The 24931-nt window shown below is 45.8% G+C and overlaps 1 protein-coding gene across 1 annotated transcript in view; it reads right to left on the bottom strand.

Moving 5' to 3' along the window:
• IPO11 (importin 11) overlaps window positions 1–24931 on the bottom strand; it is a 926630-nt gene that overhangs the window by 735185 nt on the left and 166514 nt on the right. Inside the window, exon 5 of the mRNA XM_082270245.1 lies at window positions 22758–22890. Coding sequence (XP_082126371.1) covers window positions 22758–22890 — 133 coding nt within the window. The remainder of the gene's footprint in view (window positions 1–22757; window positions 22891–24931) is intronic.

A 24931-nucleotide genomic window follows, 5' to 3' on the forward strand; every position in this document is an offset into this window, starting at 1 on the left:
ATGGCCAGGCCATTAAAACCAGCGACTGTAAAGCACGAAGGTAAATAGGTCCTTGAGACTACAGACACTCCCTGAGACGAAGTTCCCACGGAACGTCTGCGACTAACATGTCCAAGTCGGCCAGGCCGGCTTGAAGAGGCCAGCCTAGAATTTCTAGGACCACTGGCGCTGATTGGATCTGAACCAGGCGTCCCTAGAGCTATCTGGCCCCGACCATCCGAGAAAGTCTGGTCGTTTTCTGTTCCCACACATTTATCAGATACCTGATAGTTATCAGGAAAGGTGATCTTTTCTGGTTGAACCTCAGGGACCGAAGTCACCCGACTAGAGGCTACTTGGCCTATCTGGTCAATCAGATCCGATTCCTGTGAGGTATCGGGACTAATCTTAGGAAAAGGTAAAGGAAAAGATCTATACAGGGAACGGTAACTACCGCTTCCTGTACTTAAATGTTGGAAGGGAAGAATCGCACCGGTAGTAGTGGTTGATGCTCGATCTAATGTCCTGAATACCGGTGAAAACGTCCCCCCACCCTGAAATCGGGTGGGGGCGCACCTTCAGGCTGTGTACTCCTTTACTTCGGGTTTGGCTGGGTTGGTCCTCTGCTTGTCCGACCAGCCCTTCTTGAACCCTCCTGGAGGAGTCTTGCCTTTCCCGGGAGTACCAGCCGGGCGCCCTTTATGGGCGGTAAAGAAAGGTCCTCGCTTGTTGCGAGGTCCCTTAGCTTTTGCAGCCTGTGGCAAAAAAGTACTCTTGCCCCCGGTGGCATCCTTAATGATTTCATCTAGGTTGGCTCCAAATAGACGATTCCCCTGGAAAGGGAGATTGGTCAAAGTCTTTTTGGAACCTAGGTCAGCTGACCAGCATTTTAACCACAGCACACGTCTGAGGATCACTGCTAACTTAGATGCATGCCCTAACAAGGGAGTAGTGTCCAAGGCTGCGTCACAGATAAACCGTAGCCCTTGTATGATCTGTTCTATCAAATCAGATGTCTCCTGGGGAATATCTTTTCCCCTAAGATCTTGGCGTACCATTTTCGCCCATTCTGTAAGTGTCTGGGAAACTAGACCAATAACAATTACTGGTCTAAATGCTGACCCTATCAGAGAAAAGATAGTGCGGGACTCCGCTTCTATCTTTCGATCCACCGGATCCTTAAAGGACGAAGTGTCCTCCACTGGAATAACCGTGGCTTTATTCAGCCTGGAAATAGGCGGATCTGGTGGTACCGTCCATTTCTTAATGATGGATTCCTCAAACGGATAGCGTCTAGCAATACGCTTGGAAATAGTAAAGGTACGTTTAGAATGCTCCCATTCTCCTTTAATCTGATTACCAAAACATTTAGGTACAGGAAAAGCCTTCGCCGTCTTGATGGGCTTATTAGTACCAAAAGGCCTTTCTGTTTCAGTTGCCTCTGCCGGTAAAGCCTCAAGTTTTAAGGTTTCTTGCACTGCAACAACTAGTGCGTCCACCAATGCTTCTTCCTGAATTATAGCAGGAGAAGAAGAGTCCTCCTCACTGTCTGAGGGGGCTTTACCTGGGATAGCAGCCCTTGCAGAGGAACCTGCAACTGCAGTGACCATCTCTGAATCAGAGTCAGAGGTGTCAGATAGTATAGGGGTAGGCGGGGGTCGCTTCCTTGACCCCCGTCCCTGACAGGCCGCCTCCACCCGAGCCACCATAGACTCCAAAATTGCTGTAAATGACTCTATACTCTGTGCACCGGCGGGTCCCGAGGCCCCCTCGAGGGAAACAGGTGGGGGAATATGTGTGGCAGGGTCCATAATAACTCCAGTTACTTCCTGGATGATATAATTCAAAGAAAAGAAAAAACTTTTTTTTTTTTTTTTTTTTTGACCCTCAGCGCCACAAAAAAACCCCTTAGTGTTACCTGCTAGGGATCCCTATCGATCGAGAGAGAGAGAGAGAGATAGACCCCCAGGCTCACCACTTGATGTACAGAGTTGAACTGCAACAGCTTACAGCGCTGTCTTAGACAAACAGGAAGTCTTTTGGCTGGCTGCCCAGGAAGAAAGGAGGCGGCTCCGCCCCTCTGCACGCCTTCCGGCGCCTCCCCCAAGCTCCACGAGGTGTAGAATCACCTCAAACATGGCCGCCCCCATGCTGGAGACACGAGGCTACGCCAAAATGGCGGCTCGTGCGATCCAGCAAAAAAAATGGCGGCGGCCTGTGCTGACTAGCGGTGTGCTGCAGGCACACAACACTCTCTCTGCATGGGGATATGGCGTGGTTGGCGGTACCGGCCCTGGCGGACCGCATGGCCGTTCGGGAGGCCTGCTATTAGCTGGAGATCTGACTTGGAAGGCAGTCTACATGTCCATGGCTTCTGACTGGTAGGTAGCTTATACTTAACCCATAAGATTCCCAGAATGCCACAGATTACATCTTTAAAACATGTATACAATAGATTGTTAGCTCCCAAACCAAGCCTCCTGGCTTTTTGCACACATAAAATCACACTCAAAGTAGGAGGATTTGTGACATGTTATAGGATAGAAAGAAACTCTTTCTTACCATACAGAGAGGGGCCCGCGTTCACCACAAAACCCGTCAGGGAAAAAAGGGGGAACATACTACTCACCATACCGGAACCAGGCGGGCACCAACTCCTGACAGTACCCCTCTCCACCGGGGCGGGAGGGCTGTCGACCGATACGGATGCCGTGACTCATGGTCTTTGGCGTTTCAGCGAGACGTTTAACTCGCGGGTTCAGTCCTTTAATGGGACTTTGTCGCGGCCGACCCAGCGCGGAGCTATGGCCTGCACGCGCTCGTAGGCTGAACTGGGGTGACCACCGGATCTCAACATCCAGCCCGTCGCCCAGTTCAGCTTTCTTGCTTGAAGATCTCACAGGAACACTGGAGAAAAAAAGCTGTCCAAAAATCCTTTTAGAAAAAAATTCTTGCCAGGACCTAAGATCCCAGCAAGGTATCTAGGTCCTTACTCCTAACTAGACAGAAAATAACTGATTTGCTGAGGCAGAGAGAGAGAGGATATACCCTCTGGGACTGCCCCTAGGGTGTGGCCAGAGCTTTTTAATTTCCTGTCTAGTCCTGCTCCTGCGGAGGTAACATAACCCGAAGGTGGTGTATCACCGAGGACTACGTCTGTCGATGAGCGCTAGAGAAACACTGGTTTACACAAGTCAATGCCCCATCAGCAGTGACCTTATGAGCGGGCTTAGGCCATAAAATGTTTACTTCTGCAGCAAATAGTGTGTATGATGGTTTCCACATGTGTACAAGGTCCCAGTCCTGGGTGTGTCAAATTATAAAATAAATATTATAAACTTAAACAAAAAAAAAAAAACAACTATAAAAAAGTTACCTAAAACTATTATAGTTTTTCTATGATAAAAAAAAAACATTTAATTAGAATTCAATTTTTTACATTTATATATATACTTGTTGATTTTAAAAGTATATACTTGTTCTCCATCACTTCACATACATCAGTGGCCGGTTTAAAGTTTCAGGCATTATTTCATACTCTTGAGAGACATGATAAACTGTTATTCTGTATTGGAGAAATTATTCTCGTTGAAGTTCCTCCCAAAAGTGAAAGTTCAGCTTATCTGCTTCCTCCACCCCCCCCCCCCTTTCGGTGGCACCTTTCAGAGGGGAGAGGGGAATGGGTACCTGTTTTTGACAGGTACCCATCCCCTATTCTGTGGGACTTTGCTGCAGCTTTGCGCATGCGCAGTAGGAAACCAGCTGTGAAGCCAAAATATTAGGACATTGTCCTAATATTACAGCATTTGTAGCTGCTGACTTTAAATTCTTTCATTGTGTGTGTGTGTGTGTGTGTGTGTGGGGTGGGGGGGTTGCAGAACTCCACTTGAATGACTCAATGCCTTTAGGCAGCTTGAGATAACAGGTCTCATGGGTTATTCACTTTCCATTTCACTCTTCTGATGTCCAGAAAAACACCATCCGATCTCAAGAAGATGTTAAATACAGATTTTTCTGTCCTGCCCATCTATCTCATGCAACCTCCCATACTAAAAGTTAACTTAACCACTTAAGGACCAAGCCTATTTCTGACACATGTTTACAAGTTAAAATCAGTATTTTTTTCTAGAAAATTACTTAGAACCCCATATATATATATATATATATATATATATATATATATATATATTTTTAGTAAAGACTAAAATTGAATAAAATAGCAGTGGTCGCAATATTTTTTGTCACGCAGTATTTGTGCAGCGGTCTTTCAAGCGAAATTTTTTGGGAAAAAATAAACTTCACTGAATTTAAAAAAAAACGAAGCAGGAAAGTTGGCCTAATTTTTTTGTTTATTGTGAAAGACCTCACGCTGAGTAAATAGATACCCAACATGTTTTGGTTTAAAATTGCCCACACTTGTGGAATGGCGACAAACTATGTTACTTAAAAATTGCCATAGTCAAAGTTTAACAATTTTTAACGGTTACCAGTTTAGAGTTACAGAAGAGGTCTTTTGCTAGAATTATTGGTCTCACTCTGGCGGGCCGTGGTGATACCTCACATGTGTGATTTCAAAACAGTTTACATTTGCTGGCGCGACTTAAGGATGCATTTTCTTTGGTGCGCAAGCTCATGGGGGCGCTTAAAAACATTTTTTTACATTTTATATTTTATCTTTAACACTGTTCCTTAAAAAAAAAAAAAATCTGGTCACTTTTATTGCTGTCACAAGGAATGTACACATCCCTTGTGACATTAAAAGGCAGTGACAGGTACTCTTTAAGGAGGGATCGGAGGTCGAAAAGACCCCAGACCCCTCTACTGCGCTTCAAAGTATTCAAAACGCCTAAATTGGCATTTTTGAATACAGCTAGTTTTTAAAAATTGGCGAGCTGGCAGCTGAGTAAACCAGAAGTGATGTTGTGATGTCGCTTCCAGGTTACATGATTGGAGACCCGATCAAAGCCGAATCTGGCTTCGTTCCAGACTCTAACCAGCCGGAGGACATGATGACTGGTTGCTCGGGTCTCCCGGTGGGACGGGAGACCTGGGCGGCGCGGCGGAAGATGGCGTCCTGTCCCCCACACTGTAGTAATTGCCGAGCGGCTGCTGAGCTACTTTGGTTGTTGTCTCCAGAAAGCAAACCGCCAGCTCTAAAAAACAGTACCAGCTGCAGGCATCACCACAGTACAACCACTTCTTCAAGCCGACAAAGTTAGTTTGCGGGAAGTGGTTAAAGGGGTTGTAAAGTCAGAAGGTTTTTTATCTTAATGCATTCTATGTATTAGGATAAAAAGCCTTCTGTGTGCAGCAGCTCCCCTAATACTTACCTCAGCCCCCATTCTATTCAGCGATGTCCACAAGTGACTCAGCCATTTAGAACTCTCTCTCCTGATTAGCTGAAACACAGCAGCAGCGCCATTGGCTCCCACTGCTGTCAAACTTATTTAGCCAATCAGGAGAGAAAGGGGGCAGGGCCAAACCACAGCTCTGTATCTGAATGGTTTGAAGCTCGGTTTGGGCGCCCCCAAAGCAAGCTGCTTGCTCTGGTGGCACTCAACAGGAGGGAGGGGCCAAGAGCTCCAGCTGGGAACCTGATAACAGGAGGATCTGGGCTGCTGATCGAAAGTTTGGGCACCCCAGTTAAATATTTGTATTAATGTGCATAAAGAAGGTGGAAAAATATCCAAAATGCATCAAATTACAGATTAGACATTCTTATAATATGTCAACAAAAGTTAGATTTTATTTCCATCATTTACACTTTTAAAATAACAGAAAACAAAAAAATGGCATCTGAAAAAGTTTGGGCACCCTGCAGAGGTAATATCTTGTACTGCCCCCTTTGGCAAGTATCATAGCTTGTAAACACTTTTTGTAGCCAGCCAAGAGTCTTTCAATTCTTGTTTGAAGGTATCTTTGCCCATTCTTCCTTACAAAAGTCTTCCTGCTCTTTGAGATTTCTGGGCTGTCTGTCACGCACTGCTCTTGAGGTCTATCCATAGATTTTCAATTATGTTGAGGTCAGGAGATTGTGAAGGCCATGGCAAAACCTTCAGTTTACGCCTCTTGATTTAATCCCCCGTGGATTTGGAGGTGTGTTTAGGATCATTATCCATTTGTAGAAGCCATCCTCTCTTTAACCTCAGCTTTTTCACAGATGGCATCAAGTTACCATCCAAAATTTGCTGAAATTTTATTGAATCCATTTTTCCTTCTACTCGTGAGATGCTCCCTGTGCCACTGGCTGCAATACAACCCCAAAGCATGATTGATCCACCCCCATGCTTAACAGTTGGACAGAGGTTTTTTTCATTAAATTCTGTGCCCCTTCTTCTCCAAAACGTACCTTTGCTCATTCGGGCTAAAAAGTTCAATTTTAACCTCATCGTCCACAGAACTTGTTTCCAAAATGCATCAGGCTTGTCTATATGTTCATTTGCAAATTTTTGTGGTGAGCGCGTAGAAGAGGTTTTCTTCTGATGACTCTTCCATGAAGACCATATTTGTACAAGTATCTCTTTATAGTGGAATAGTGTACCACAATTCCAGTGTCTGCCAGATCTTTCTGGAGGGATCGTGCAGTCAAACGTGGGTTTTTAATTGTTTTTCTGACATTCCTGCGTGCTGTTCTCTCTGATATTTATCTTGGTCTTCCAGATCTTGCTTTAACTTCCACTGTTCCTGATGACTGCCATTTCTTAATTACATTCCGAACAGATAATATTGACATCTGAAAACGCTTTGCTATCTTCTTATAGCCTTATCCAGCTTTGTGAGCATCAACTATTTTCAGTTTGAGTTTTCTAGACAACTGCTTAGAAGATCCCATGGTGCTGATTGTTGGGGCAAGGTCAATTGAGTCTGGGCATTTAAAACCTTTGAGATTGACATCACCTGGTCTTCCCAAACGATGATTGAGAACAATCCATGACACTGGCAGGTCTCAGCCTTGCAAAGGGGGCAGTGCATGCTATAAATTCTGCAGGGTGCCCAAACTTTTGCAGACGCCATTTTTTTGTTTTCTGTAATTTTGAAAGTGTCAATGATGGAAATAAAATCAAACTTTTTTTTTTTTACATATTATAAGAATGTCTAATCTGTAATTTGATGCCTTTTGGAGATTTTTTCCATCTTTCCTTGGCTTCTTTATGCCCATTAATACAAATTTATACCTGGGGTGCCCAAACTTTCGATCACCACTGTAAGTATAACATGTTTGTTATTTTATTAGAATAAAAAAATGAGACTTTACAATCGCTTTAAACATAGCGTTGTTATTATTGTTCTATATGTAGAAAATATGCTCAGTATTGGTTACACAAAAAACATGAAAGCAGTGAAAACTCTGCCCAAAAGACCTTACAAACTAAAAACATAAAAGGCAAATAAAGTTTAGCAAAAGCAGTTGTGGCAGCAGTAGTTGTTTACTATTCCAGGTAACAATCTACAGGAAGGGCTTCCAATCTTTCTAAACGAAGGGCCAGTTTACTGTCCTTCAAACTTAAAAGGGGCTGGACTGGCCAGTGGGAGTAGAACATGTCTTGGTGTCCCAGCGTCTCCTCTTTGGTGTTCGGGGGAGGAATAGTGTCCCATCATTAGAATTAGGGGGTAGGACTAGTACCCCTCATCACTGATGTCAGTGAAAGGAATAGTGCCCCATCCTTGGTGTCAGTGGGAGGAATAGTGCCCCACCATTGGTATTAGTGGGAGGAATAGTGCCCCACCATTGGTATTATTGGGAGGAATAGTGCACCGTTGTCAGTGTCAGTGGCAAGAACTATGCTCCACTGTTGCTGACAGTGGAGGGAATATAGCAGCTCCAAGGGCTGGATAAGAACGAGCAAAGGGTCGCCGGCATCTGTCACCCAGGCCACAGTTTGGAGAGCATTGATCTACAGTACACAAATAGTTAGAATAAATACATGGGAACTGCTATAGCTGTGAAATGATTTGGAGTGCTGAGCAGTTAGTTTTGTGATTCAGAGAATCCTGCCAGAAAGCATAGTTAGGTACTCACTAATAAATTAGCTAACTCTGATCAACTCTGATCAACCACAGGTATAGAGAGCCAACAGATAATGTAAAATCTTCTGCAGCAGTTTTTAACCTTTCACCATGACCACATGACCAACCAAAGTCCAAGTTATGTAGTACACGTGACAAAAGCAAGCATTTATTTAGGAGGAACAGGATGTCCACCAAGGAAGTCACAAAGTGAGACACTTCGGTTTGTAAAAAAAAAAAAAAAAAAACACTGGCGATAAACAGGCAGTGCATTTTGGCCAATTCCATCAAGGTAATCCAAAGGGGTTAAAAGTAAAAGGTATCAATGTTTTAAATAAACCAAATAGAAGAGGTGACTTTGATACTACTCTCCTTCAGAAGGAGAAAATGTGGATACACAGACTTGGCACTTTAGCCCCTAATGGGTTGAATCACGAATGTAATCTACAGCCCTTTTTGGAGGCATAACTGATTGCTATATTAATATCCGCATTAAGTAGGTTTAAATAACCGCCTACTTTTTCCTGTAATGTTTTGACCCAATACGTTTATCTGTCTTAGCTACCCTTTATTATACCCATAATTGCCTCTCTTGGCCGAAATCGAATCTAGCTACTCACTCAGTTGTTAAGTGCAACTTTGTTTTTTATTTGCCCCCTTATTGACCAGGCCATTTTTTGCAAAATTCGGCACTGCGTTACTTTAACGGAAAATTGCCCGGTCGTGCAACGCTGTAACCAAATAAAATTGATGTCCTTTTTTCCCACAAATCGGGCTTTCTTTTGGTGGTAGTTGATCACCTGTGCGATATTTTTTTTTTGCTATAAAAGAAAAAAGTGACAATTCTGAAAAAAAAAAAAAAAGATTTTTGTAAGATCATACTGTAAAACCCTTTTCTCTGAAGTCCATTGACAGACGCAACCTCCATCTTCATTAGCTGAATGGGTTATGCTGCCCCCTGCAGGAGTAGTCTAGGCAGGAAAAATTTAAATGTACACACCCACGGGGCCGGCCCCACAGGCATAACCCATACACCCTCTGCTCAGCAAACCCGTTTAGTTGTAAGCAGTGAAGAAAAAAACATCCCCATATCAGAGGGGCAGGTGCTGCATCTGTCAATGGACTTCAGAGAAAAAGATTTTAGGGTAAGGTCTTACAAAAAATCTTGTTTTCTCTATCGTCCATTGACAGGCGCAGCCTCCATCTTCATTAGCTGAATGCATTGTAGGCATGAGGGGTGGGAAGAACGCAACCAGAAAGTAACGTAAACTCCAAAGGCTGAACTTAGCCCACTGGGTAACATGAAGAGAAACAAAAATACATTCTCTTACGAAACAGCAGCCTGCAAAACCTTGCGGGCCAAAAGAGGAATCAGAAGATGAAAAAAAATTCACCTTCTAGAATTTTGTAAAGGTGTGCACAGACGACCAAGTCGCTGCCTTACAAACTTGTACAACAGAGGCCTGATGGCAAAAAGCCTAAGAGGCACTCAGCGCTCTAGTAGAATGTGCCTTCAGAGGGAAAGGAGGAATCTGACCGTTGGGTGAATAAGGCTGAACAAGCGTCTGCCTGATCAACCTCGAAATGATCGCAGCAGACGCAGCTAAACCTTTTTTGACAGTTAGAGACAAATAAATAGAGAATCCGACTTTCTAAAGGACTCAGTAACCGTCAGATAAACTCTTATCGCCCGAACCACATCCAAACAGTGTAAGGCAAATTCTTTGGGATGCTTAGGTTTAAGACACAAGGAAGGCAACATGGTGTCTTCATTAAGATGAAAATCCGACACCACCTTAGGAAGAAAAGACGGATTAGGTCACAGAACCACTTTATCCCGGTGGACCACTAAATAAGGCAAATGACAGGACAACGCCACCAACTCAGATACTAAGCGAGAAAAAGTAATAGCCACTAGGAAGGCAACCTTCTGCGACAAAGAAAGCAGAGAAATCTCCCTAATATTCTCAAAAGGAGGCGTTTGAAGAACAGACAAAACCAGATTGAGATCCCATGGAGGTAACGGAGATCTCCTCGGAGGAGGCAGATGACGCACCCCCTGAATAAAAGTGTGAATTAAGCTATTAGTAGCCAATGGACGTTGGAAGTAAATAGCCAAGGCCGACAACTGACCCTTGATAGTGCCCAACGCTAGGTGCTGCTCAACCCATTTTTGTAAAAAAAGGCCAAAACCCTAGCTATAGAAAACAAGCGAGGGTGCAGCTGCAGCGATTTCCACGTACGATGATAGATCTTCCTAGATGTCGACTTCCTGGCCTTCAAGAGGGTAGAAATCACCAAAATCAGAAAGGCCTCTATCCCTCAACACCTTGCTTTCAAGAGCCAAGCTGTTAAAGCCAGCGACCGTAAAGCAGGATGAAAGATCGGTCCCTGAGACAGCAGATCTTCCCATAGAGGAAGTCTCAATGGAGGATCTACGACCATTTTTACCAGGTCTGAATACCAAGACTGCCGAGACCAGTCTGGTGCTACCAGAAGGACGGGAATGCCTTCCACCACCACCCAGTGAAGAAATCTCGGCAGGAGTACGAGCAGAGGTAAGGCATAAATCAGCCAATACTTGCTCCAAGGAACCACCAGAGCATCTGTGGCATCGACCAGAGGATCTCGAGATATGGCCACAAACCTCCGGACTATTCTGTTGAGGCGAGACGCAAACAGATCCACCTCCGGAGTCCCCCACCTGGCACACAGGAGGTGAAACACCTCCAGAAGAAGGGACCATTCCCACTTGATACAACACCTGATGACTCAGGTAATCCACTTGCCAATTCTCCACACCTGGGATGTGGACTGTGAAAAGAGATGGAACATTGGCTTCCGCCCAAACCAGAATCTCGGCCTCCTCCTTGGCCGCCAGGACACTCTTGGTGCACCTTTGATGAGATGATTGATGTAAGCCATAGTCGTGGCATTGTCCGACTGTATCCGAACCGGAGAACCGCGTAGTCGGCTCGTCCAGTGGAACAGGCAAAGCTTGATCACTCTTAGCTCCAGAATGTTGATCGTCAAGGAGGACAATTCTGACGCCAAAGTTCCCTGGGCACAAAGCTTCCCCAGCACTCCACCCCAGCCCGACAGGATGATATCCGTAGTCACCACAGTCCAGAACAACAGCAGGAAAGACATGCCCTGACACAAGGCAGGAGACTGGATCCACCAGGATAGAGCCGACTTTGTGAGAGGACTCAAATAAATCTTCTGGTCCAGTGACCGAGGGTCCCTATTCCATTTTGCCAAAATCTTTCTGCAGAGGCCTGGAATGAGACTGAGCAAATGGGACTGCTTCGAAGATCGACACCATCAGACCCAGGGCCCTCAAGCAGGCCCACATCGGTTTCTATCAGCAACCTGATTGCTCTTTGCAACTTCTGAAGCTTTTCCAAGGGGAGAAAGACCCTTGCAAGAGCGGAGTCAAGAGTCAGCCCCAGATAAGTAAACCATACAGATGGCGATAGAGCAGATTTCTTGAAAATGATCGTCCACCCGAATTCTTGAAGGGTCTGAACTGTAACAGAGATGCTGTACAACAGATCCGAATGAGAGTCTGCTCGCAACAGGAGATGGTTCAGATATCCCAAAATTGAGATTCCTCTCTGAAGTAACAAGGCCAGCACAGGGGCCAGGAACTTGGTAAAAACTCTGGGAGTGGAGGCCAGACCAAAGGGTAACGCAACAGATTGAAAATGCTTCTCTGCCACCACAAAGTGGAGGAATTGCTGATGTCCCTTGAATAGGGGGACATGGAGATACGCATCCTTGATATCGATGGAGGCTAGAAAATCCCCCTGATTCAAGGATGCCACCACCAACCAAATTGACTCCATTCGAGACTTGAGATCCAGGAGTGAATGCCCCTTGTCCTCTTTTCTGGGCACCATGAACAGGTTTGAATAGAAACCTTAAGAGCATTCCTGCGGAGGAACCGGCACAATCACTCCCTGAGTCAGAAGGTCCTGCAAAGCTTCCTGAAGATCTTTCAAACGCTCTGGAGACAGGTGAAGATTTGACTGAAAAAAGCAGACGTCCCCCCACCCCATAAATGGGTGCCCCTACATGCTGAAGAGGACTTGTCCGCAGCACTGGACTGACTGGTCTTGGACTTGCCCCAGTGCTTCTTAGACCCTCCAGAACCTCTGAACGGCTTACCTTTTTCTTGCACCCCAGGGGGCATGAAAAAACATCTATGAGCAGTAAAGGAAGGACCCCGCTTAGCACGGGGTGTTTTACCTTTGGAGGATTGAGGAAGAAGAGTACTCTTCCCACCAGTCAGACCCTTGATCAACTCATCCATTGAGTCGCCAAACGCTCTCCCAGAAAAGGGAGATCTGTCAGGGATTTGTTGGAAGCTTGGTCAGCCGACCAGCTCTTCAGCCAAACCATGCGCCGTAGGGCAATCCCCACAGCCGAAACTCTGGCCACCAGGGGAGCCGCATCCAGGGATGCATCCCACAGGAACACCAAGCCCTGGGCCATCTGGTCCACAAGTTCCATAAGTTCTGGGGGGAACTACTTCAGGGTCCAAGTTCCATTTCAGAACCCTAATCCATTCCCTGTCTGTGATGCCAAAACAGACACAAAGACCGATTTCAAAACGGAACCCGCCAACACGTGAATATGGCGGGAAAAGGATTAAACCCGCCTGTCCACCGGATCCGTAAAAGACAGGGAATCTTCCACAGGCACAATGGTAGATTTGTTAAACCTGGAAACAGGGTGGTCCACCTTAGGTGGCCCCATCTAACGGTTGGAGAATATATCAGCAAAAGGATATCGGCGTGTAAAGTGTTTTGGCACAACTAGCACGTGCTTAATGAGCCGCCATTAGTCATCCACAATATCATGAAAAGTTTCGGGACAGGGAAAAACCTTGCCAGACTTTTTGGGTCTTATGGGAGCCAAAGGCCACTCATGTTAGCGTGGGTTCATCAGCCAATTTTAAAGTTTCCCTCACTGAAACAATCAGCGTGTTCGCGAGCTGCAGCTGAAGAATACAGGTCCTCTTCACCATCCGATTGCGAGGACAGCGACCCTTCAGGTAGGGGGGCATCTGCGGCGACCACATCAGCCTCTGAATCAGAGGACTCCCCCAAAGATGGAGAAGGCAGCGGCCGTTTATGGCCATTAACCTTTTTCATGACAAAATCAACTTTTATTGCCAGGCTTTGCAGAGCTGCTGAAATTGCTGCCAGCGACCGAGATCTGGACTGTCCGGGAGTCACACAGAGTGGGTCTGAGGGTGAAATTACACCTGGGACTCCATATTCAAAGTTACAGAAAAACGGAGTACTGTCACTTTAAGAAGCGCCGATCGCCGGTTTCCACCGCAGAGTGCAGCGGTCTGCAGAGTCCCCCTTAACTATACACTAAAAGCAGAGTGTGCAGGGATATGCCCGCAAAGACCTCAGTACAGTACCACCTCCAGAGAAAATCCGCCTGAATGCCCTGCAGCAGAAAGAAGCACAGGAAGTGACCTCGGCCTGGATGTAAAAGGTCACGCTGATAGTGCAGTTCAATAGGACTACAGAAAAATGGTTGCCAATGCATTTTAATAGGAAGCTCAGGGAAAATGGTTGCCCCGTACAGGTCAATAGGAAAAATATGCACATTGCCCACACTCAAGATGGCAGCGCCCACAGCGTGCCATGCGGCCAGGGACCCCCACTTGAAGGTCTCAAGGATCTACAACAAGATCCAGTTAGGAACAAGGTACTAATTGCCACACCCCTCAGGACGCCAGGCTCCCCAGTTACATAGCCCCCCGTGGGAGTGGGAGAGGGAGACAGGGTGCAGAAGCAGGGTACCTGACAGGCCAGGGGGATCTTTTTAGGAGATAAAATCTTATTATCCCTAGGAGAGGGCCCACATCCCCCGAAGGCCACCAGGGGCAAGGGGGGTCACATTTACTCGCCATGCCATGGACGAGATGGGCTCCGCTCAGGGCAGACCTCCTCCAACCCAAAGTGGGGGTGCTGCCAGCTGAGGGGTATGCTGCGATTCAGGGCGTTCCAGGTCGTTGCGCCCTGGCGAGGTATCCGCTCGCAGGCTCATCCCCATCCGGAAAGGGGCAGCGTCGTGCGAGACCTAGTGCGGGACTATAACCTGCTAACGCTCGTAGGCCAGGCTGGGGGGACCATAAGGATCTAGATTATCCAGTGCGAAGCCCCAGCTGGCATTGCTTGCAAATCACCAGGAGGATCCCCCTGAACACTAGCTAGAAAAGTGAGTAAAGATAAATAAAACAAAATATTCTGAAAAAGATTAAAAAAAACTGAGAGTGAAGTCCCAGCAGGAAACCTAGGTCCTACTACTTCTATAAGCAGAAAAAAACTGGTTTGCAAAGCAGACCGGTTATGCCTGTGGGGACGGCCCGTGGGCGTGTACCTTTAAATTTTTCCTGCCTAGACTACTCCTGCAGGGAGCAGCATAACCCATTCAGCTAATGAAGATGGAGGCTGTGCCTGTCAATGGACGATTGAGATAACAATATTTATCACATTATTCTATACAACATTCCCCCCAAAAAAAAAAAAAAAAAACGTTTTCATCCTTTTAGGCCAATTTGTATTCTGCTACATATTTTTGGTAAAAAAAAATAAAAATAAATTGCAATAAGCGTATTTTAAATGGTTTGCGCAAAAGTTATCACGTCTACAAACTAGGGGAAAGATTTGTCATTTATTTTTAATTTTTTTACTAGTATTGGGGGCGATCTGCGATTTTTAGAGGGACTGTGACATTGCGGCGGTATTTTGTCTCCAAATACAAAAAGGTTTCTTCACTGTAAGAGCTGTGAAAATGTGGAATAGACTCCCTCCAGAGGTGGTTGTAGCCAATTCACTAGATTGCTTTAAAAAAGGCCTGGTCTCTTTTCTAGGTGTACATAATATAAATGGGTACTAATATTTATTGGTAAAGTTGATCCAGGGAATATCGGATTGCCTCTCGGGGGATCAAGAAGTAATTTTTTCCCCCTGCTGTAGCAAATTGGATCATGCTTTGCTTCGTTTTTTCACCTTCCTCTGGATCAACTGCAGGCATAGGATTGTGTATATGGAATTGTATGGTTGGGTTTTCTTTACTGTTTTTTGTTTATTGGTTGAGACAGATGGACTTGTGCCTTTTCAACCTGACTATGTAACTATGTAGGACGTTCCCACGGGGACTGCGACTGTGAGCATGCGCAATGGATGAGGCAATAGCGAATACCTGATGAACTAGTGGGTTACTTGGACAACGGTGCAAAGTGGAAGCGAGTCTCGAATACGGGAGATGTCTATATGCATGAGGCGTTGAGCATAACCCCTTCTGCTTATTCTTGTGAGGGACTTTCTGTTAAGCATATCACAGCATATATTGAATTCTTATCTGGGAACGGCAGCCAAGAAATCTCCCGTGTTTTATCCACTTGTCCGTTTCACACAGCCCTCGTCTTCCCACAGACTACCCAGCCAAAAGCCTGACACTTTAAATTCACCTCAGGGATGAACTGGAGTTCCATATATTTAAACCTTAGTTATGGTTACTTGGATCTGGGCATTTTATTATCTGATCTAGTGGTCTGATATGGGGGACTGTGTCTATGTATAAATGTATTGCATGCACAGCTGTTTATCCCACCTTTTTGACAACATGGTCATCATTTTAACCTTGGTGTGGTGATGGCTTATGCATTGCTGTCGTTTAATTTGATTTAATGTATTGCTCCAATAAAGCGGAACTTCCTATTTTGGGTAAAGTTCCGCTTTGGGAATACATAACTGCGTTACCTGCTGTCTTTTCAAATCTGTCTAGGGGTTAGATTTAACAACTAGATCAGAGATTATTAGATGTTTTTAATGTGTTTTTCTTGAAGGGAAGTGAATAGGGTGAGACAAGCAGAAGAAAGTTTAACATAATAGACAAGAAAATAGGTGCTGGAGGCTTGATTGAGAAATGGTGACCAGGGAGAAAGAACTGAGTTGTACAGAGCCAAAGTTCTAGATGGGTTTATTCTGTACATCGGACTGAAGTGATATAAGGATAAAAGGGCCAGACTGCAGAGTGTTTTACACATTTCAACAAGAAATTAAAATCTTATTATCAGGGTTGAATTTACAATAATTGCACCTGTGTAGTACTAATAAAATCAGTGTTAGGAGGTAGAGGAGCAATCCAGCTTTAAAATGTACTAATAGTATTGATTGGTGCCAACACAATGTGTTTAAACTTTGGGTCTCTTTAGAACAAGATAGCACATCTGTGCAACTAGCTGGAACATCAAAGGCAGGATGAGTGCCCAAATCTTTGCACAAACATCCATTAATAGGTCAAACCCTGCATAAAATAGACACAAATTATTTTTAAGTATTGGTGCAGAATGAGTAGTTTGAAAATAATGAAGAATTTGATTAAACTACTCATTCTGCACCAAAACTAAAATACATTTGGGAAGTATATCAAATGATTCTTCAGAATTTCCAAGAGAGCTATGTGCCAGAAACAGACTTCAGAATCGTCGCTGTCGTCACTTTCCGTACCTGATGAGAAATTTTCCCACGAATCGCTATCGCTCAGTTCTTCAAGTAACTCAGTTACTGTTTTCCAGTTCGTCTAAAAGCGCTTTTGCGCAAAAAGAACGCTTTTTGGACGCCATGGTTTTTCTCAATTTTCCAGGCACAAAGAACTGGAAAAGCCACCAGAGGAAATCCTGTGGTGAAATGGCATGATAGAGTGTAATCCATTAACAACTGTATCATGTCATTTGGTTTATTAAAATTTTTGAAAGGGAAGGGAACCGGAAGACAGGTACCGGCATCGGCCAAGCACACAGCGGGAGGACAGCGGGAGGATGGCTGGAGGACGGCGGGGGAGGATGGCTGGAAAACGGAGGGGGGATCGTAGGGGAAGGGGAGTTTTATTGTGGGGTAATCCTGAGTGTGGCTCGGGGTTACCGCTTTTAGCACTGTATATTAACCCCCAGCCACACTCGGGAATACCGCTAGGGAGGTTATTAGAATTTATGATTTTGGGTTTTAAACTTTATCATACCCAGGATGTCTACTAGACTCTTGTTTGGACAGATTAAAGTGGGTTATTCCTCAGAATTACAGGCCTAAAATATAAAAAATATTTCCATGCAAAACAATGTACCGCTTTTGGCACAAAAATTCTGACATAATCAGACCGCCAGGGAGGTTAGCAACCACAAGTCATCATCTGTCAGCGGGCTTCCCTACTGAGTAAGTAAAGAAAAGAATACCGGCATTGCCAGGCAATAGAAAAATGTTTAGAAAAAAATGGCATAGGGGTTCCCCCTCGCTCGTCCCCCGCCCCCCCCCCCCCCCATTTCCTGACCAGTCAGGCTGCATGCTCTTATAAGGGTCTGGTATGGAATTGGGGCAGGGACCTGACGGCTGGGTTTTGAGCAGCGCCTGGTATTGACTTGGGGGGGAACCCTACACCATTTTTTTTTTTTTTAACATTTATCTATTGCCAGGCAATGCAGCATTCTTTTCTTTACATTCATCTGTTAGTAGGGAAGCCCGCTGACAGATGACAACTGATAATTGTTAAGGACGCAGGCAGCCCGCCACCTAGGCCCGCTGCTTAACAACCAGCTATTTCTTCACACAAAAAAATAATTAGTGGATCCTTTTTAGACCAATCCGAATTCTAATCCTACTTGCAGTAAATGCCATTTCTCTAAAATTTGGTTTATTAATTTTCTAACAAATTCGAACTTTCCCTTTCATTCATCGACGGGCACAGCGCTCCATAAATAATAACTAGTGGGTTATGTTGCATCCTCCAGGAGTAGGACTAGGCAGAACAAGAAACAACTAGCTACGCCAACGGGCCATGCTCAGCTGGTATATAACCTCTCTCTGCTCTAGGTAATCAGTTTAGTAGCGAGCAGTATCAGATTTCCATAGAGGGGTGGGTGCTGTGTCTGTTGAACGGTAAGTACAAAAATCCCATTTTATCTTTCCTTCATCGACGGACACAGCGCTCCATAAATCATAACTACTGGGATGTCCAAAGCAGTGCCAAAAGGAAAATGAGGCGCGGGAAAAAAATAACCCAAAGCTAAACATAGGAGCCCTTAACCAGGACACAGGAGCCCCGTGTGTAAAAAAAAAAAAAAAAGGTTTAAAGAAAAAACACCCCTCAAGAGGGAACAGCCCCTCAAAAAGCAGCCTGAAAAACTTTACAGCCAACAGAAGCATCCGCAAATGCCAAAGTATCTACCTCATAGAATTTTGTGAAGGTTTGCACGGACGACCAGTGGCCGCCTTGCAAACTTGCGATATTGAACCCGATGACGGAAGGCCCAAGAAGCACTCAGCATCCGAGCAGAATGCCCCATGAAAAAGAAAGGTGAACATTGACCTTTACTGGAATAGGCCCGAGTCACCGTCCGTCTGATCCATCTGGAGATGGCAGCCAAAGAAGCGGCCAGCTCTTTTCTTGCCATGTCCGAAACCACAAAAAGCAAGTCTGACCTCCGAAAAGACTCAGTAGCTGCCAGATTACAACCGAATCGCACGAACCACATCCAAGGTATGCAAAGCAAGATCCTTGGGATGAGCCAGCTTGGGACACAAAGAAGGCAACACAATATCCTCATCCACATGGAAGTCAGAGACAACTTTAGCAAGGAATGATGGACAAGGACGAAGAACAACTTTATCCCTCCCTATGGACCACTAAATAGGGACTTTGACAGGATAATGCCGCAAATTCCGATACCCTGCGGGCCAAGGTAATAGCCCCCAAGAATGTCACCTTCTGGGATATCGTAGGAAAGGGAATCCCCCGAATATTCTCAAATGGAAGTTTCTGGAGAACCGAAAGTACTAAATTTAAATCCCATGGCAGCAAAAGAGACGGTACAGGTGGGGCACCATATCGAACCCCCTGAAGGAAGGTACGAACTAAAGAGACATCTGGCCCTTGATGGTACTCAAGGCCAACTTTTGATCATCGCCCTGTTGAAGAAAGGTTAAGATCCGAGCCACAGAAAAGGATCGAGGATGAGCGCCAATCGACACACACCAAGAAATGTAGGCTTTCCACGTACGATGGTTTATCTTGCTGGAAGACTACTTCCTTGCCTTCACCATAGTAGGGATCACTGATCCAGACCGACCTCTATCAGTACCTGGCTTTCAATAGCCAAGCCATTAAAACCAGCGACCGTAAAGCAGGATGGTGAATCAGCCCTTGGGACAACTGGTCTTCTCTGAGAGGAAGCTCCCAAGGGAAGTTTACAGCCACCAGGATGATTGGAAGATTCTCGCTCTTGATTCCTCAAAGGAACTGCGGGAGAAGCCTTAGCCGATGATACTGGCCTTACCGTGGCCCTTGGATGCCTGAGGCGTCTGTCAGAGGACCCCGTGACCTCGTCACAAACTTCGTTATCCTCCTGTGCAGCTGAAACCTGCTAAAGGAGCTGCATGTAAGACTGTGCAAACAGAGCTGTCTTGAAGGTGGATACCACCAGACTCAGAACCTGTATGCAAAATTAGAGCGAGAACTATATCTGTGTGAAAGCAGCCGGTGAATCACAACCTGTGGTCCCTGAGGTTTGTGCAGAGGAAGGACCATCCTGGTCAGAAATAGAATCAAATCTAGGTAAATCAATTCTCTGGACCAGGATAGTGTGGACCTTAGGTAGTTCAGACATCACCTGAACCTTGGCAGGAATTAAATCCGCACAGTCTCAGGACCTAAAAAACTTGAAAAGGACAAGCTTTTTGTCCCCCTTTCTGGGTACCCCCCAAAAGAAACAATTTTGCAAATCTCCTTAATGCTCACCAAAGAAGTCCACGGGGTCGGAAACCAGCAAAGATGTCCCCCCACCCCAATAATGGGTGAGGGCAGACCTTTGAGCTGAAACAGTCTTGTCTGCTGGTCCGGGGAAGTTAGCTCTATGCTAACCATACCAAGGCTGCTTAGAACCTCACGGGGAGGATTTAAAAGATCTATTTCGCTTATTCTCCATCCCAGAAGCACAAAGTAATTTTCTATGGGCTGAGAAGGGAGGCCCCCGCCTGCGGCGAGGCGCCTTCCCTTTCCTTGACTGTGGCAGGAAGGTACTCTTCCCCCCCCCCCCCCCGATACCGTTAATGTCGTCATCCAGGGTAGCCCCAAACAAGGGATCGCCTGGAATGGGCAGATTAATGAGAGCTTTCTTAGAGGCTTGGTCTGCAAACCAATTCTTAAGCTACAGCACACGCCTAATCACCACCGTAAAAACAAAGTTTTAAAAGCACAGGAGCTGTATCCAAAGCTGCATCACAAACTGCAGCCAATGGACTGATGGTCCGCAAAATAAACATAAGCAGCTGGGACCTGCTCACCGCCCTGGCGCAAAAGCTTAGCTCATTCAGTTACCGTCTGAGACACCAGGGCTGAGGCAAAGACTGGCTGCAATGTCGAACCAGCCATAGCAAACATGCCACAGCCTCCGCTTTCTTGTCAGACGGGTCCTTAAAGGATGGGGATTCCGCTCCTGGGATCATGATTTCTTTATTCAACCTGGAAACAGGAGGGTCCACCACTGGTGGGACTAGCCCACTTTTTTAAAAGTGACTCCTCAAAAGGGTAACGCACAGCAAAACTTTGGGGACCACAAATAGTAATAAGGCGCATGAGAAAACACCTTTGGAGTACGATGTGACTTGTGCATACCAAACGACACAGCCACGTCCGTGGCTACATCAGACGCATTCTTCATTTTTAAAGTTTCACGCACTGCAGTAATAAGTGCATCTACCAGCGAATTTTAATTCGCTGCTGCGACCATGAAGGAATCAATCTCACTATCGGATGAATCAGGGGGTGTGATATTAAACCCCGGGGAACAGCCGCGTCCACTGCGGCATCAGGTTCACAATCAGATGAGACTGTCTGAGCAGGGAAAGGCAGGGGACGCTTCCACCCGGGAAGCTAAGGACTGCAGGACCACTGTTAGTGCAACCATGGAAAGCTGGGGTTCTGAGGGACCTGCCACCTCCATCAGGGGGTCAGTGGGGGAGAGGAGACCCTGAGGCTCCATAAGGAAAGGAAGACCTTACAGTACAAAAATAATCTTTTGGCACCACTAAAGGATCCCCACAAGGATCAGGGTACCTATCAGCAGAGAGAGATAACAGGGACCCCCAAAGACTCACCCTATCAACCGGAGGAGCACCGAGAATTCGAACCCAGCATTATCATGGACGCTACCCCTGTTCATATGTTCTGGGCACAAGAAAAGGAAAACTAAGGAGGAAAAGGAAGAGCTTCGGCATCCCAACGAGATTTCAGTTGTCTCCAGCATCTCCCAGACAAAGGGAAAATGGTCCCTGTGACATCATCCGGCTACACAAATATGGCCGCCAACCGGAGACCAGCCAGAGTAAGGGAAAATGGCCCCCATCAGCTGCAAACACTGAAGCATGTTGCCAGGATCTTTCCTGCACCTCTGCAAGGGGACCCCCATCCCGAAGGTAGGACACACGTTTAGGGGAGACTCTGCTGAGCACTCTGCACCAGTCTCCGCAGTGGGACCGTACTATATTTACACTGCAAACAGCAGAGCATGCGCCTAAGGGTCTCCTACACTGGGACCCCTCTAGACTACCAGGGCAGGACACATACTATCCCAGGACCCTTACAGGGTGGGGATAGCGGGGGAGACCCCAGGGGTCTCTACTGCATTCTCTGCCCTGGGACCCCCACCAGACTCTAGGTCCAGGGGAATGGGAGTGGGGGAAGCCCAGCTCAGTGAGGGATTTAAAGATGGGAGGAGGGTACCTGTAGGCAGGTCCGACTGTCTCTGGAGGTTACCTGCGTCCACCCCAAGAAAAAAAACAAACAGGGGAGGGGGGGACTGTACTTACAGGCTGTCGGCCAAGGGACCGCTGCGACTCAGACCCAAGCCTGGTTGTATGGGACCCTGCAAAGCTTTTAACTCGTGGGCCAGCCTCTGTCCGTGAGGCTATGTCGTGTCTGACCTAGTGCATAGCTGCGGTCTGCACAAACTCGCTGGCTGGGCTGGGGGGACCACTGGATCTAGATTATCCAGCCTGTCGCCCAGCCCAGCAGTTGATTGTAGATCTCCCGAGAGAAAAAAACAAAAAGATGTAAGGAAAGAGAAAATTGCTAGGAACAGAGATCCCAGCTGGGAGCCTAGGTCCTTACTCCTGACTAGACAGATTAAAACTAATTACCTAGAGCAGAGAGGGAGGTTATATACAAGCTGAGGACAGCCCATGGGCGTAGACAGGTGTTTTTTTGTTCTACTCCTGGAGGAGGCAATATAACCCACTAGTTATGATTTATGGAGCTCTGTGTCCATCGATGAACCAAAGAGAAAGCTGGAAATTGTTAGAAAAAGAACAAAACAAATTTTTACGGATTTCAACAAAATTCAGTACAATTTTATCCAGAGATTCAGGTACATCCGAATCTCTGAATAACCAAAAATGTGTCAGAATTTGTATTCGGACCGAAACTAATCTAATATCCAAGATAAAGCAAGACTTTGTAATTTGGAAGAATAGCAGGTTTGGATCAACTGCACCAAAAGCTACAGAGCTAGTAGGGATAGTAGCGTGTTGATATAATGATACAAAAGTCATTAGATACCTCAGCATGTGCTATTTCTATGGAGTAATGGTGGTAGTGTATTATAAAAATGTTCTTTTCATGGTTGGATAATTATATATCACTATGTCTGTGGCCATCTTAAAATTGATTAAAGCAAAAATCAACCAGCAAACCTTTTAGCGACAGTGCAGCTCTTTCCAGTGAGCTAATAGCAGCCGGGTCCCCACCAGAGCAGATCTGTTGCAGGAACGTGTCAGCATGATGATTCCACAAGCAGCAGGCAAAAGTGTAGATCTCTGAAGCGAGCTGAAAAGTAAAAAAAAAAAATAATAATAATAATTAGGAGGTAAAAAATCTGAGACTATGGATTATCTCTTTTGTAGTGCAATTTAATTAACACTGTAATCGATGGGCCACGATTAACATAAACAATTGTTTTATGCCTACGTGCCCCATGAGCTAACAGAAATCCACAAGAAGAATTCAACAAGACAGCTCACTACAGAGTTCAAATAAGATTTAAAGGGACTAATCAAAAATGTCCAAGGAAAGATTATTAAACCAGATGTGACGCCATTATAGACCCAGAAGCAGGGACCGCCGCTTCCGGGTCTTACATGGCCTGACGTGCAGTTTTGGGATGGAGGCTTAGAACGCACGCCGATCAGTGAGAGTGATGCGGCAGGAGATTTGATTTAGTGATTTAGCACAAGCTGTATACACCTGTGCCAGTAAAAGGCACTGTAAAAATGGATTTTTGTAAAATCTTACCGTAAAATCCTTTTCTCTTAGCTCATTGACAGACGTAGTCCTCGGTGATACAGCACCTTCGGGTTATGTTGCCTCCACAGGAGCAGGACTAGACAGGAAATTAAAATGCTCTGGCCACACCCTAGGGGCAGTCCCAGAGGGTATATCCTCTCTCTCTCTGCCTCAGCAAATCAGTTATGTCAAAAAGCAGTCTTTAGAGATTTTAACCCAACCCAACTCCAAAACAGAGGGGCGGGGACTACGTCTGTCAATGAGCTAAGAGAAAAGGATTTTACGGTAAGATTTTACAAAAATCCATTTTTCTCTATCGCTCATTGACAGACGTAGTCCTCGGTGATACAGCACCTTCGGGACGTCCCAGAGCAGTATCACAAATGAGGGGTGGGAAAATGGAAATCAAATCCCAATCTAGAAGGCCCAACCGGTGCCAACTAGAAGTTTACAATGCTCATCCTTAATGATGAGACTCAACAAAAAAGAAATTTTTCAAACAGAAAAAAACTCTCGAGGTAGACCACCGGTCTCCTCAAATTGCGGCCTGCAAAACCTTGCGGCCAAATGAGGCATCCGCCGATGCCGTCACATCAATTTTATAGAATTTTGTAAAGGTATGTACCGACGACCAGGTGGCCGCCTTACATACCTGGACCACTGACGCCTGATGGCGAAAGGCCCGGGAAGTACTGAGCGCTCGAGTGGAGTGCGCCCTAACAGGGAACGGAGGACTCTGACCCTTAATAGAATAAGCCTGTACCACCGTCTGTCTAATCCATTTGGCAATGGTCGCGGCAGATGCAGGCAAACCCTTTCTGGGGCCATCCGTGATCACAAAAAGTGAATCCGTCTTACGGAATGATTCCATAGCTTTCAGGTATACTCTGATTGCCCGAACCACATCCAAGGAATGCAACGCATGTTCCCGATGATGCTTGGGCTGAGGACACAAGGAAGGTAGTACAATATCTTCATTCAGATGAAAATCTGAAACCACCTTAGGAAGAAAGGATGGCTTAGGATGAAGTACTACCTTATCCCTATGAATCACTAGGTATGGGGACTGGCATGATAATGCAGCCAGCTCTGACACCCTGCGAGCAGAAGTGATAGCCACCAAAAAGGCCACCTTCTGGGATAAAGTAAACAAGGGAATCTCCCTGATGTTTTCAAAGGGAGGTTTCTGTAGAACCGACAAAACTAAATTAAGATCCCAGGGCGGTAAGGGCGCGCGGACTGGTGGAGCCAGGTGCCGCACCCCCTGGATGAAATTCGGCACCAAGGACTTGGTAGCTAAAGGTTTCTGAAAGAAGATTGCTAATGCTGAAACTTGACCCTTGATGGTGCTCAAGGCTAGCTTCTGCTCAACCCCTTGTTGCAAAAAAGCCAATATTCGAGTCACCGAATAGGTACGTGGAGGAAATCCTAAAGATTCGCACCACGCAATATAAGTCTTCCATGTGTGATAATAGACCTTGCTGGAAGTCGCTTTCCTTGCTTTAATAAGGGTAGGAATGACTGAAGCTGACAAACCTCTGTCCTTCAGTACTTGGGTCTCAATGGCCAGGCCATTAAAACCAGC

The sequence above is a fragment of the Pelophylax lessonae genome, assembly GCF_965119305.1.
Source record: "Pelophylax lessonae genome assembly, chromosome: 1".
Lineage (NCBI taxonomy): Eukaryota > Metazoa > Chordata > Amphibia > Anura > Ranidae > Pelophylax > Pelophylax lessonae.